At 43.4% G+C, this 15,034-nt stretch overlaps 1 protein-coding gene across 1 annotated transcript; it reads left to right on the top strand.

The window, feature by feature from the left end:
• The first annotated feature begins 3,540 nt into the window (after window positions 1-3,540).
• Window positions 3,541-8,418, top strand: PENK (proenkephalin). The gene is made up of 3 exons (XM_058028432.1): window positions 3,541-3,914; window positions 4,405-4,546; window positions 7,429-8,418. The coding sequence occupies exons 1-3, from the start codon at window positions 3,541-3,543 to the stop codon at window positions 8,092-8,094; spliced, it is 1,182 nt and encodes a 393-aa protein (XP_057884415.1). The 3' UTR covers window positions 8,095-8,418.
• The last annotated feature ends 6,616 nt before the right edge of the window (window positions 8,419-15,034 follow it).

Raw genomic sequence — 15,034 nt, 5'->3', positions numbered from 1 at the left:
TGGTATAAGAGAGTTGACCTGCAATGTCTTTCTTGGCTCTGATACCAGTTATGTATTTTCCCATTAAAAATTAAACCCATTTAGGCTGAGCTAAATGGAATCCGACTGTTTGATCTTAAGAAATACTGTGACCTTTTACACTGAGCTTAAGAGAATAATCAACGTGCTGCTCCTACATTCCCTACTCTCCAATTCTACCAAAAAGCCTCTGTGTTGTGAGGAGGATTGCTTGAGGTGCTAAAAGCATGTTTATTTCATATTTATATTAATTCATCTTCACTTAATGACGTTGTAGCATCTTGATTAGCAGGATGAGTAGAGTTTGGAAAGGAAAGCTGGTCCTGCAGAAAAGATACCAATGTGAATTCTAATAGAGATTCCATTTCTAACTCAGCTGCTCATTTTTTGCTACAGTTCAGAAATTCACTCAGATTGTGTTCTTGATCAGCAAAATGAAGACAAGTTCATCTTGGCTTCACCTCATTTTGCCATTAGTTTGGGAGTTAGACAAACCATAGGGCAACAGGGCCCTAGGCACTGGAAGCACTACTGTTGTAAAAACAGTTTTATTTTGGCTGTTGTTTTTAGATGGCAGATAAAAAGCAGTTGGTGTCTGTGGTAATTCTGGATTACACAAATGCTACAGTTTTTATCAATACCAGGACACTTTATTTTAACATTAGTAGCAAACAACAAGCTGTTTTCTTTACTGCTGTGAAAAGTGCTCTCTTTCTCTTTCTGCCTCCCTATTTCTTTGTTTCTTAGTTCACCATTGCAGAGGAAATATTACCCTCCATGCCTACAGTGAGTAATTTTCCTTATGTAGTTTTTGCTCTGTAGTATTTTGGCAAAATTTGCTAAACTCTCTTTTTGTTTCATCCTCTCTGTGCAAAGAATACTTTCCCTGTACAAAACTAAACTCAGACAGGGAATTACAGAGCTTTCATCTGCTGACACTGGGAAAAGTGAGCTCTTCAAGAAATATCATCTACATCACTCCTTTCCCATATCACATTCACAGTGAATATTAGCATCTTTTAAGAGGAAGGAAAGGACTCTGTGTAGCAGGCACTGTAGGAAAGGGTAAAACAAGAGTCCAGCTGACCTTCTTCCCACTCTCAACTCTGCCAGGCCTTGGGGACCCCTCTACAACCTCCATAAGGATGTGGGATGAGGACCAGTGACAGAGAGGAACCAGGTAAAGAAGAGGCAAATGACAGGAAGAAGAAGACAAACCAAAGAGTCAGGGATATCTGTAGTACTTGCAACAGCCACAGCTGGATTTCTTCTGCCCAGTGCTGGCTGTACACAGATACCTCTGCTCTCTCTCTTGCTGAAAATGTCCTTGCAGATGTGCATTTTGCACTAGATCTCTTCCCACCTTTTCCCTGTTTCCCACCATCAGACAAAAGACTTATGCACAGTAAAATAACTCTCTTCACTAGTTCACTTCTACACAGAATTTACAAGAAGCCTTTTATTTGGTCCTTTTATATGCTCTGCTCTTACTTCATCCTTTATCTTTTCCTGTTATAATCTATATTTTACCCACAGGGATTATCTGCACCTCTGTACACAGTGAGATTCTAACCCTGGCTGGTTTTCATTGTGAACAGATTAAGCACAATGAGCGACATCAAACAGAGCAGAGCAGGCTGTGGCAGGCTGAGGGGCTGAGTGAGCTGGCTGAGCACAGATGCTCTTGTGCAGAATGATGAAAGCAGCAGCCTCTCAGCCCAGGGACACGGCGTGTACGCTGCTGGAGGCACAGTCAGGCACTACTGGGCTGTCTGTCCTGTCACACCGTGCTGACTATCAGAGCGCAAGCCAATAAATGATGGCAGAGCTGAGAGTCAGTAAGTGACCCTGAGGACTACTCTGATGATGTCCATCACAAAAAGCTCTACTTGTACTGAGCAACTTCAGCAAAGGACACATCAAATGTGTCACTTCTGGAGTTAGTCAGTGCTTCCCTAACCAACTCAGGAACAAACTTGAAAGCAATCCTGCTGATTCAGTGGCATAGCAATTTGCTCATTGTTCCAAATGTAGATCCCTCACATGCTAACATAAATATACCCACTGGGATGATTTTTAAAATGTCTACCTCTTCTCTTGAGGGTTCACTTACAAAGTTGGCTGATACTACTGCATAAACAGAGAGCCTGATTCTCTTCTCACATACACTGATTATAGGCAATAGCAATCCTTTGGCTTGAATGGATGTATTTCTGAAAATCCATACATTCATTTGAGCATCCTTAACCTGAGTCTGATGTAAAGACAAGGTTGCAAAAAATCACGGTTTCCATACAGTCATAACACCGGATCTCCTCTTACTTCTAAAGGATAAAGATCTGGCTGTATCTCAGTGAGTGTGTGACATCAATGTACTGCAGCATCAGGAAAGGCAAATGAGACCTGGGGAGGTATAAATTGAGGTGTCTTCTTCCTCCAGGGAACATAATTACGCATTATTGTCCTAATGAAATTTCAACTGACATACTGTGTTCTGTTCCCATCACTCATGCACAGAAATTATGAACTCCAACCAAAGCAAATGCAGAGCAGAACATTCACATGACATCTTAGGATGGACTGATGAAGAGCACAGCTTGTTCACTTCAGCAAAATGACGACTATAGAGAATAATCCCACTCCAGAAACACACTAGCATGGGGGAAAATCCTCTTTTAATGCTGGAAGAAAATCAAGTTAATATAGACCAACTAGAAATAATTTGGGGCTGGAAGTAGAAATTGGCATCTGACAGTCAAAGAAACACAGCTGAGCATGGCTGGGGCAGAGCCCTCTACAAACAAGAGGTGTCAGGGATCAGTGTCATTGCTTTATGCCTGTTCCCCAAGACGTCAGTCAGAGCACAACAGTGAGCAGCCCTAGCTGCTGTGTTTGAGAGCCTTGAAGAAGGTCTTGGAGGTTTGCTTCTCTCTGGTTCATTCCAGTTTGTGTTTTCCTGAGCGCCAAAATTGTGACAACAATGCAAATCTACCCATACTAGTGAATTCCAATAGTTTCAAATTACAACCCTTGTCTTCTTCCTTGATCTAATAAATTCTGCTTCCCCCAAACGGTTTTACACCTGGGGCTCAGGGAGAGAGGCAGAAGATGTGCGGCAAGAACTCTCAGCACAGCAGCTTGGGGGTTTGGCGGAGTAGCAGAGAGGGAGGAAACAGAGAAGGAAAAAAGAATTTAAAACAAGCAAAAAACAAACAAACAAACAAAACACTAAAAACCCCAAAATTCCCAAACTCAGTCCCGCTCTCCGCGTTGTGCGAGGCTCTTTGGGGAGCCTGCTCCGCTGCCCGGGGAATGGGGTTTGCTCCGAGGGGCTGCCGCAGCCCCGGGGCGCCTTTCCCGGTCCCTCACGCCCACCCCCGCATGACTCACGGGCTGTCTCATTCCCCGCCCGCCCCCGGCTAAACTTCCCCCGGTAACTTTGGCGGGGCCGGTTCGGCGCTGCCCCTCCCCGGTGGCAGGGGCACACACACCCCCTCATCCCGGGCCCCGCTGGAGTCACGGATGGCGGGGCGGTGGTGCCGGGGGGGATGTCGTAGCGGCCGCGTCAGCGGGAGCCCGACGGCGATTGGGGGAGGCCGCCCTGTCCCCGCGGTCCCCAATTATAAAGTGCCGCCGCCGCCGCCCGCACACGCTCTGCAGCGGCGCGCCCGGCCCCGGCAGCGGGCTCGGCTCGGCGCCCCCCGAGCCGCCCTCGCTGGAGCTGCCAGCAGGCCCGGCCCGGCCCGGCTCGGCTCGGCTCTGCCCTGCCTGCCTCCCCCGGGGCTTCTCCGTAGGCTGCTCGGTCTCGCTATAAAGATCAGTGGCTCCGACGCCGAGGCTTCAGCAAGGCGCAGCTCCTTTCTCTCAGCAACTCCCGGGAGCCCCGAGGGCAGCGTGTGTGAGTGAGGAGCTGCTCTGCCCGCGGCCGGGACCGGGAAGGGCCGGGGCGGCTCTGCCGGGGCTGGTGCCGGTGTTGGGGAGGCTGCTCGGGGCATCCCGGTGGGAAACCCATCCCGGGAGGGGCCGGGATCCCGTCCGTGCCGCTTCACGGTCCCTTCTGCCCCTGCGGTGCCGGCTTTGGCAGGCAGGGAGGGATAAAGTGTTTGGGGACGGGCACTGTCACCAAACGGGGTCTTCTGGGCGCTTCATCCTCCGGGTGCGCTCCCGATCCGGACGCAGGTCAGTTGCCTTGCAGCTGCCAAGCGCCCGCTTGGTTAAAGCTCCCGCTTACCTCGCAAGCGCCATCACGCCCGCTCTAAAAAGCGTGAGTTTAGCGGAGTTGGTTTGAGCCCTTCACGCCGCCTTCTCCTTCTCCGAGGCTGGGGGAGGCCGTGCCGGGGTGGGAGCGGGAGGAGGCGGCTGCCGGCTGACCTCTCCTTCTCGCAGCCCCATGGCGTTGCTCCTGAGACTCGGCTGCTCGCTGCTGGCCCTCAGCACCTGCCTGCTCCCGAGGGCCCGCGCCGACTGCGGCCGCGACTGCGCCGCCTGCGCCTACCACCTGGGACCCCGCGCCGGCATCCACCCCCTGGTAAGCGGCACCGGGGCCGGGAGCGCCTCCGAGCCCTGGATCCCCGCGGCCGGGCCGCTTCCCCGCTAACTTTGGAGGGAGGAAAGGGGGAGCGGGGAAAAACAGCGAAATAAGAAAAATAAATAGTGGGGGAAGTGACCGGGGTCGCTTGGAAGACGCTTTTTCTGAAGAGGGGAGAGAGGGAGAAGTGGGTTTAGGGGCGCTGGGCAGAGGGCGAGGAGCGAGCGGAGAGCACTGATAGAAACCCAGAGCGCCCCGAGGAGCCCCGGTCCCTCCCGTCCCTCCCGCTGCCCGACGGCGAGAGGCGGCCTGCGGGGACGGGGACAAGCGACACCGCCGAGCAGCCCCGCGGGCAGCCAGGGAAAGGCCGAATGAAAACGTAAGGAGGAAGGGAAATCCGACCGGAGAGGGCATCTCTGCAAGGGACGGAGGGGACGCTGCCCCTCCAGGGCATTCCAGCACCGACAGGACGGGGGGAAGGCGAGCGGAACGGGAGGGAGGGTGCCGACCGTTGTCCGCTGGCTCCATGGTAAGATGAGCTCTCTCCGGGCAGGACGGCTGTCGAGCTGAAAAGATCTGCCTGAAGTCTCACTAAAAAAAAAGTGTGTTTAACGCCTATTTGAGTAGCAGTACCTTCGCTGTTCCTCCTCTCCTCACGGTGCTGCACAGCGTTAGGAATATACCTGTGGAAGATGCTGGCTTCTTAGACAAACTGTGCTAAGTCCAGAATGAGGGAGACTGGGGATGGGGGTTATCTGTAATTCTTATGATGTTGAAATAATTTTAAAGAATAGTCATAGAGGCTATTCAACTTGAAATCTAAAGACTGGGCTTCAGTGCAAATCTGGGGTCCCTCTTCCCTTCCTGAAGAAGGTGGGAACTCTGGCTGCCAAGTACTTTGCCAGTGGCATCGGTTGTTCCTGACCTTAAACACACACACATTGAGGCATTGTGCTCTCGGCACATCTAAATGATCTTAAAAATTTGTTCCTCTCATGTCACTGGTTACTTGGGATCATGCAAAAGGAGGGGCTGAGCTCGCTAGCCTTACACAGAATTAGGAACCACTGAGTACTTCTACTTACTCCAAAAGCTCAAGAGCTCTTTACCATAGCACGCTCAAAAGGGCAATATTATTTGGACAGCTGGCCAAACAGTTCCCTCTACTTTTTTCTTTTTTTTTTTTTTCTCTCTGCTTACATTAGCTTTCAATCAAACTTTAGTTTTAATATCAACTAGGGTAAAAGAAGTGGTAGTTTGCCTTTATGGACGGTTTTTCAGAGTATATATTCTGCATGTCTATTTTGACAGTCTCTCTTGCACACCTTCAGTGGTCATTAAAGAAAGAATCAATGTTCTGTTCTGTAAGAATGTTTATTAACTAAACAGGTAAAGAAGCAATGTAGCATATCTTGTATTTGTCAAATATGTACAAACAATTCTTGGAAACTGTTGTTTCTAGGTATTAGTATCTAGTAACATAATAACTGAATTTATTATCCTGGATTTGTTAGATGCCAGACATTTCATGCTGTACCTGGTCACTTACATTTATGAAGTATGTTCATCTGACAATAGGAGGTTATTAAAACTAATTGAGGAAGAGAGAGACCTATTCTTTCTTTGATTTAGAGCAATTCAGACTGAAGCTGAAATCTTACTCTCCCTACAGCATGACTATAATATATAGTAATCAGCATGTAGTGGCAGTTAAATTATTGTATTACAAAATATATAAATCCCTTTAATTTTCTTGTGATCATACAAAAAAAGTCATATTTAAATTTCTTAGAGTAAAGTGAGGCTGAAGAGACAGACTTTGCAGTGGACAATAAGCTATCAGACAGTGCTGTGCTGGAGTTTAATTTCACATTTTAAAGTATGTTAGGATCCTTAGAACATATCATCTATAGTCAGAATGAGTGTTTCTCTTATTGAAAATATTGATGATTTTTCTTTACCCATTGTGGTATGAAAACCACAGGCAAGAAGAAAGAACACTGGAATCACCTTATTTTACAACTTAAGGTTATGGCTGCACAAGAAGTAAATTCCCCTGACACAAGAGAGATAAGAGAAGCTAATATCCATGTTATTATCATCACAAGACAGGTTATGAGATATGCATAAGGTACTGAAAGCTTTTTTCATGTTGTAGCCTGACAATTTTTCAATACAGTCAGAAACAACACAGCTTAGGATTTTTTTCTGTCTCTTTGATGATCACTGCTTTCCAGCTAGCAAAACTAGAACTTTGATCCTACCCTAAGAGAGCATGTATTTCTACATTTCTATTGGTACGTGTTGGAATGATCTCTTCCAACATGTACAACGAGAAACAAATGGCAACACACAGCCTTTAAAGCTATGCAGTGTATTGAAGATCCTGAACAGTGCAGCACAGCTGGCTTCTTTGCAATGACCATGCTGTGCAGCTTTTCTAAAGTTTCTGAATTATGCTTTCAATTATGAAGATTGAATACATTTCTACACTTGAATTATGAAGCAAACAACAATTGGTTTTTAGCTTCCCAGTAGTAAATTTTAAAAAATAAATCATAACTCTCACAAGTGTAAGGCAGATACAGGAACCGTACTTTTGGCTTCCTTTGAAACAGAAGCATAATGGCAACCTTAACATAGAGGATCCACAATTCACATTATCTTGTAGTGGAGACTACCTGGTCCTTCAGAGAGGGATATGAAGAACTTCAAACCAGACAGGTACCAAACCAGCTGTTCCCAAAGAGCATTTCTTCCAAGCCGCTCACAGAGAGGCTCACTCATGCTCTTTTATAACAATCTTATAAATCTAAGATAAGGTCGTAGCGAGGTGATAGTTACTATCAAATAATTCTCAGCGAACCACATCCATTTTTCAGGCATGTACACTAGAATGCGAAGGAAAACTGCCTTCTGCCAAAGCCTGGGAGACCTGCAAGGAGCTCTTGCAACTGGCAAAGCTGGATCTTTCTGAGGATGGCAACATTGCTCCAGGAGACAAGAAAGAGCTGGACGAGAACCATTTGCTTGCGAAGAAGTACGGAGGCTTCATGAAAAGATACGGGGGTTTCATGAAGAAAATGGATGAGCTCTATCGGGCAGAGCCAGAGGATGAAGCTAATGGAGGAGAAATCCTGGCTAAGAGATATGGAGGGTTTATGAAGAAAGACTCAGATGACGATGCCCTTGCCAACTCCTCTGACCTCCTGAAGGAGCTTCTGGGAGCAGGGGATAACCCCGAAGCAGCGCACTACCGAGACGTAAATGAAAACGATGGCGATGTCAGCAAAAGATACGGAGGCTTCATGAGAAGCACAAAGCGCAGCCCTGAGTTGGAAGACGAGGCCAAAGAGCTGCAAAAGAGATATGGTGGCTTCATGAGAAGAGTGGGCAGGCCAGAGTGGTGGCTGGATTACCAGAAACGATATGGTGGGTTCCTTAAGCGCTTTGCCGACTCCATTCTCCCTTCAGAAGAAGATGGGGAAACTTATTCCAAAGAAGTCCCAGAGATGGAAAAGAGATACGGTGGTTTTATGAGATTTTAATACCTTTCCCTTTATCCCTTTTGTCCTAAATGAGAAAGACTGCCTTATTTGTCATAACTTATTGTAACGTGTTGCTTGTACTGTACAGTTTTTTACTGTCCTTGGTTAATGATGCAAACTGCGATTTGTTGTTTCAGGTTCTGTGTTCTTTCAAGTCAAATAACTACTTTCTGGTTTAGTCAAGTTTCAGTCTGTATTGTAATTTCCATGCTAGAACTATTTTGATTACTGTATTCGTTTTCTTTAAAGAGGAACTACATCTACAGTAGAGTTGCTTAACTGTACATACAATAAATTCTTCATCCTAACTGCAAAAATTCTGAAGTGCTATTTTTTCTGTCATTTAATCAAATATCATCTCAATTTTTCTTTAAGCCATCAGAGCAATGCCAACCTTTTTTTCCGCAATTACAGAATTTGTAGTGCACACACAACAGTTTAATATACTTTTGTCTTTAGTTTTCTGTTTCTTAGAACACTAAAATAATAAATGATTTTAATCAGTTAACAGAATAAATATTTAAAGCCTAAATTTATAATTCACAGTGTTAAACAATTGACATTAAAAAAATAAAAAATCCTAAGTGTGTTAGACTTTAAGCCCTAAAATAATTTCTCCAGTGTACAACACAGTTATATGCTTGATTAGTTACATCTTTGATATACATCCACTATAGGGTTGTATACTTGGCCTTTAAAATAATAAACACTAATTTAAGAAGTGGTAAGATATTTGTGCAAAATAAACATGACTTAAAATTGCATAGAAATACTCGATGTTGCAGGGCACCTGACAAATGTTTTTCCATGGAATAGTTTTGTCTTTCATTCCTCACTTTGGCACAACTGAAGTATAGGAAAGTGCTGGTCAGACTTCTGTGTTTCAAACAAAGGCAGTATAAGTAAATCTGAGAACAAACAGAAAAGCCAACGCTAACACTGTAGTTCCTTTGCAATTTACACAGGTAGCACTTACATCAAAGGCCATATCCCATTCCAGTGTACAACTCCTCCCAAAATCCTGACTGTCCTCCTCTATTCCTAGTCTGTGAGCAGTTTTCCCCCACCTATTACTATTAGTTACTTGTCACTTCCCACCTAAACTAACGTGATGAAAATTGCCTTGGCCATGGCACTGCCAAAACCCTCTGTGACTCTGCTTTCAATATCTGTATCTCAGTTTTGCACAGTACTAGCTATTTACAAAAAGGGAAAATAATGGTCGGACTTTTCTTTAATTTCAAGGCAATGGGATTGTCTAGGTTCTCATGGTTTGTAGAAAATTATGATGTGTTTCAAGGCCTCATCACATACAATTAGTTATGATTTCAGGCTTTGCCCTTAGAGGATGGTATAGGTAGTCTGAAGTGGTCAAAAATCCTGCTGAAGGCTGGCTAAAGTGTAAGGCATTCCTTTTCCTTCAATTAAAATCATAGCACCTATTTTCCTCTTCCTGCTGTACAGAACTGATAATACAACAATTTTAAATCCAGAAAATACAGATGCCTGGAGAAGCTCCACAGCCTCTTCAGGATTCAGTTGTGTTCCCTATCACCTTACTATAGAGTTCTTCAAGATGCCACCAGCCACAGGAAGAGTCTTCCCATTCTTTCCTCCGTTGCACCTGCCCATAGTGGCTGGAGAACAATGCATCACCTGAGTGGTTTCATCCACAAGAACCTTGGGCTGTGTGCACTAGGGCTGCTCTGGAGCACAAACCCACACATGGGATGCAGCCATCAGCAACAGGTTTTGTAGAAGCGAAGGGAGTCGACCCATCCTCTGATCAGCATCGAACTCTGATTTATTGATCCACCATGCACATTTTATAACAGTGTTAATTAAGCTCATACATATTGCAAAACCCGAGCTCATCATAGGTTACAGATTACACATTAATCCCTCCTTTTGTTTTCAATACCTGTGGTTTGTTATTGAAACCAAGATTTATTTTCTCACCCTGTTATGAAAGTTCTCAAGGCCTCCATGTTTGTCAACTTTTGCTTTTCCCATACCAGCCAAGGACAGAATGTTTACCTGTTATGAAAAAACAGCCTGAGAACTTTGTTGTTTACAGAAACAGGCTGTGAGAATTTGCTCCTCACAGCTGCCTTTTACTTTTCCATCAGCTGTATATGATTATGGCATGTCTGAACAAAACTCTGTAAGCCATTTCTGAGCAAAATTCTCCAAGAAGGTTTGATTTAAATGTACACTCCAGGAAGAAATAAATTACATCCTTATTATTTGACTTCAACATTTAGTCACTTCTTTTCCCTAAAATGTTCCTCACCTGTAATTTAGCCAAAGGACCCTTGCTGGCCTTCAAACTAAAACAAGCATTGCTGTACCTGTTGATGCAAACAGCTGACCAGCTGTTTTTCCCCATCCTTCACAGTTAACAAAACCTTGGTAATTTAAAAACGAATAAAACTCCCAGACCTCAAGAGATCTAGTATGTATACTGAAAAATGAAGGGGTTTGATCAACTAAACCTTTAAATTTATATCAATATGACACCTTTGCCACCATCTTTGTCACCTTTTGAGCCCTAAAATCAAGAGCCAGACAAGGTAATAAAATGTTATGATTTTAATGAAGATCCCTCCAGGTGCACAACATGCTGAAATGCACACCAAAAATGTGCCAAAGATGCACACGTGATATAGGGCATGTAGAGTTTTATAAGTTTAGCAAATTAGCATAGACAAGACTGACAAGACTCCCCAATTAGACACACAAATGAAGAATTCCCCTTCTTGGTTCAACCTCTTCTAAAGCCACCTTCCTTGGTAAGGTGGGAAAGCGTCTTGGGAAGGTTTCTTGGTCTTGATTCCCATACGAAGCAAGATTAGAACAGGCCCTCAGGATTCTCATGTCTAATAGGAAAAGTTCTGAAGTAAATGTATAACTATATAAGAACAGTCTGCAGAACTACAAATATATATGAACAATATGTATAAAAGGAACAATCATTTTGGCATCATCTTCCATGGTATACTCCTGCAAAAGCTGGCAGCCCTCATCTTGGGCCGGTGCACCCTTCGCTGCGTTAAGAACTGTCTGGTTGGCCAGGCGCAGAGAGAGGTGGTGCTGCATCCAGTTGGCATCTGGTCATTCGTGGTGTCCCCCAGGGATCAGTGCTGGGGCCAGTCCTGTTTAATGTCTTCACTGATGGTCTGGATGAGGGGATTGAATCAGCAAATTCATGGACAACACTGAGTTGGGTGCAAGTGTCAATCTGCTGGAGGGTAGGAGGGGTCTGCAAAGGGACCTGGACAGGCTGGATAGATGGACAGAATCCAACAATGTGAGGTTTAACAAGTCCAGGTGCCGGGTTCTGTGCTTTAGCCACAACACCCTGCAGTGCCACAGGCTGGGGCAGAGTGGCTGGACAGGGACCTGGTGGAAAAGGACCTGGAAGCTCTGGTTGTCAGCTTCTGAACATGAGCCAGCAGTGTGCCCACGTGGCCAAGAAGGTCAATGGCATCCTGGTCTGTGTCAGGAATAGTGTGGCAAGCAGGACCAGGGCAGTGATTGTCCCTCTGTACTTGGCATGGGACAGGCCACACCTTGAATCCTGTGTTCAGTTCTGAGCCTTTCAGTTCAGGAATGACTTTGAGGTGGTGGGCTGTATCCAGAGAAGTGCAACAAAGCTGGTGAAGGGTCCAGAGTACAAGTCTTATGAGCATCTGAGGGGAGCTGGGGTGTTTAGCCTGGAGAAAAGGAGTCTCAGGGGAAACTTTATTGCTTTCTATAACTCCCTAAAATGAGATTTGTGGGGTTCAGCCTCTTCTCCAAGGCAGCCAGCAACAGGACACAAGAACATAGTCTTAAGGTACACCAGGGGAGGTTTAGGTTGGATGTTAGGAAGAATTTCTTTACAGAAATAGTATTTAGATATTAGAATTGGCTGCCCAGGAAGGTGAGGGAGTCACCCTCCCCAGAGGTGTTTAAGGAAAGACTGGATGTGGCACTCTGTGCCATGCTCTAGCTGACATGGGGGTGTTGGGTCACAGGTTGGACTCCATGATGTCAGAGATCTTGTCCAACCAAATTGATTCTGTGAATTTATATAGAAAAACTAAAGCACTTGGTACAAATATCTCACTGGGATATCTGCATGCAACCCAAAACTGGGGTAAGGCCATCCAAAGTGGAGTAAGCCTCTTCCAAGGCTGAACAATGGACCTGGAAGGCAGATGTGACTTTGATTCTCAGAATGAAATAGTAAAACTGAATAGTCCCCATTCCTCCCATTATAACTGAAAATATCTCCAGTATTTTTTCTTGCTTCAATAATTACAATTTTAAAGATGTGAAATTAGAATAAGATCTAATTTCTTCTGTTGACATGGAATTTCTTATGTTATGACTTTCAGTTATACCACCATTCAGGCCCTTTTTAACTCTAAAGTGCTCTAACATTTCCAGTAATTAACATTTCAAGTTAGATCAGCTCAAAATGTGCCAGTGAATCAATCAAGGTTTCCTGAATCACAAATCAAAATAAGGTTGAAGATAGGACCTACTGAGCTGGGAGATGATAAAAGGCATCTCGCTCTCATTTCAAGTTCTGAAAGGCTCCATTAATTTTCATCTTACAATACATTCCTATTCCTAGAACTATCACTTCATCACAAGATCATTGAAATAGCTGCATTCCTTTATATAAATAAAAGCAGAAAGGAGGAAAGCCTGATGTCTAGAAGGAAAATTAATTGCAAGAGTATTTTGAAGAAAAAAATGTCATTCTGAGACCAAAAATGGGATTATATATTTCCTTTTTCTGGCTTTTATCATTGTTCTAGAATAGAATCATTGGTCTGAATACTGAGTATATATATTAAAAAAAATAATTAATATGAACAATGTATGCTGGAAGAGTCCAGACCAGTCAAAGAGATGAATGTCTCTGCATAAGGAACAAAAGGGAAAAAAAGATAGTCTAATCGAGGTTAGACAAGAATGAGTTGGGCTTTTTAATAGAGCTAATTACAGGAAGGAACAACAACGTAAAAAGTATTTCCCGAACTAAAGGAGTTCACATACAGGAGAGAGACAGAAGCTGATGAATACAGAGATTTTTGAATACCAAACTGCTTGCAGCTGAAGCTGAGCCTGAAAACCTAATCTTAAATCTTGGATAATGAGCAAAGGTTATGAATCTATTTCCACATTTCAGCTGAACTTGGCTTATTCTGAAATATGAACTGAAATATGCACAGCATAACTTTGAATTTCCTGTTTGATTATTTCTGGTAAATTAAAATATAGTATGATATATAATAAATATAAATAACTACAAGGTTATTATTACAATCATTATTTTGTAATTATTTCTAAATAGTTACAATAATTTACTTTATAATTGTTTATAACTACATCATAAATACTAGTAATTATAACATCTAATGTTGTTAGCTCTTTCAGATAATGTTTCCCGAGATAGAATCTTTAGAACAGAAACATGTTCTAATTTAATATACTGAAATAAGTATTATTATACTGTGTTCAACAGAGACTCTAAATATGCACTGACTCATTTTAATTCTGAAGGGAACTTAATTAAGAAGAACCTAAATTTTCAGTTTAAGGTATATAAGGGTCCCTCTGACATTGAGTGGTTTTGGAGGCCTACATGTAAGGCAAAATGACAAATTCATTTGTCTCTGTAATTTATGTATACATCACAGTGCTCTGTAATTTATGTACACATGACAGTGCCCCAGAAATTTTTCCTTATAGCTTTCTTCCTCAAGCACTACAGTGATCATCTGGACACAAAAAACAAAATTCCTTTTTATACCAACAAGACCATGCTAGAATTTTCAGCTTAAAAGGCAAACAAATGGTAAAGTTTTCTGACTCTGGGTTGCTGTGAGAATTAAGAAGTTCCTGGAACAGGTTAGTTGGTCCTGAAAGCTGTGACACCCCAAGGAGCACACTGTATTTCTGGTCTTTTAAAGCAGCAAAGAAGGATCTTAAAAATCACACAGAGAACAGTGTAACCACTTCCCTAAATGCTTCCATCCTTCTCTTCAGTTCCCAACAAGCTGAGAGATTCAAGCATCCCCATTGAGACTCCTCTACATGACTACACTTTGCAGTCAGGTCTTTCTCTAACAGCAGAGACGCTTTGGCAGAGCACAGACTTCATCTCTTCCATCCCCTTTGAAATCCTACTACCTCTTGCAGAAATCCCTTTGTCAGCCTCCACTCACAGCCTTGGATTTAATTTCACCACACTGAGGTTTGCTTTCTGACTCAAACATGAAAGACTACTTTAATTGGAGAGTGACGGAGACCTTCAGTTCCAACTGTTAGCTGTGGAAGTTAGGCAGCTGCTCTTAGACTTCTTGCTTTTAGCATTTTGATCATAATTCTTTGCTCCATGCAGTATTAAAAATTGTTCTCTGTGTCAACGGGAATACACTGGCTACCTGGCCACTGTATCATACCTGGATTTCATTCTATACAATTATATTGCAGTTACGCTATTAAACTATTCCATCCATCTGAGAAGGATAGGGAGTTATCACAAGCATAGCTGTAAGCAAGGAACAGGGCAGCAAAACCAGCTGTAAATCATTAATCCCAGCATTCAATTACTAATCCCATCAGCCTCATTTAAAGCATTTAAACTGACAGTTCCATATCCAATTAACTGTTGCTATAGAAAATGAAAATGCTTAGAGGTATTTGACAGACAAATCTTTACTGGCCCAGCAGGGATTTAGACTGAATTTGTTTAATTAGATTGTGACTTTACCTAAATTGATCATTTACTGTAATCCTTGCTGAAACCATGGAATGAAATCTCTCAAGGTTAAATAGTTGTCACAAAAGCATATCACTCTGCTAAAAAATTTGTTAAAAGCTCTGTGCTGTGCTGTACTGCTTCCTCAAGGGGAAGGATGGCATTTACTTATGCACAGAT

The sequence above is a fragment of the Melospiza georgiana genome, chromosome 1 (assembly GCF_028018845.1).
Source record: "Melospiza georgiana isolate bMelGeo1 chromosome 1, bMelGeo1.pri, whole genome shotgun sequence".
Classification (NCBI taxonomy): Eukaryota; Metazoa; Chordata; class Aves; order Passeriformes; family Passerellidae; genus Melospiza; species Melospiza georgiana.
Note: the sequence above shows the minus strand (reverse complement) of the source record. Positions and strands in the feature narration are given on the sequence as shown.

Bases quoted from the DNA above. Each gene is read 5' to 3' on its own strand.
- PENK (XM_058028432.1), top strand. From the start codon at position 3,541: ATGGCGGGGCGGTGGTGCCGGGGGGGATGTCGTAGCGGCCGCGTCAGC. The intron at 3,915-4,404 runs GTGTGAGTGAGG...TCCTTCTCGCAG, and splicing joins GGGAGCCCCGAGGGCAGCGT to CCCCATGGCGTTGCTCCTGA. The intron at 4,547-7,428 runs GTAAGCGGCACC...TCCATTTTTCAG, and splicing joins GCGCCGGCATCCACCCCCTG to GCATGTACACTAGAATGCGA.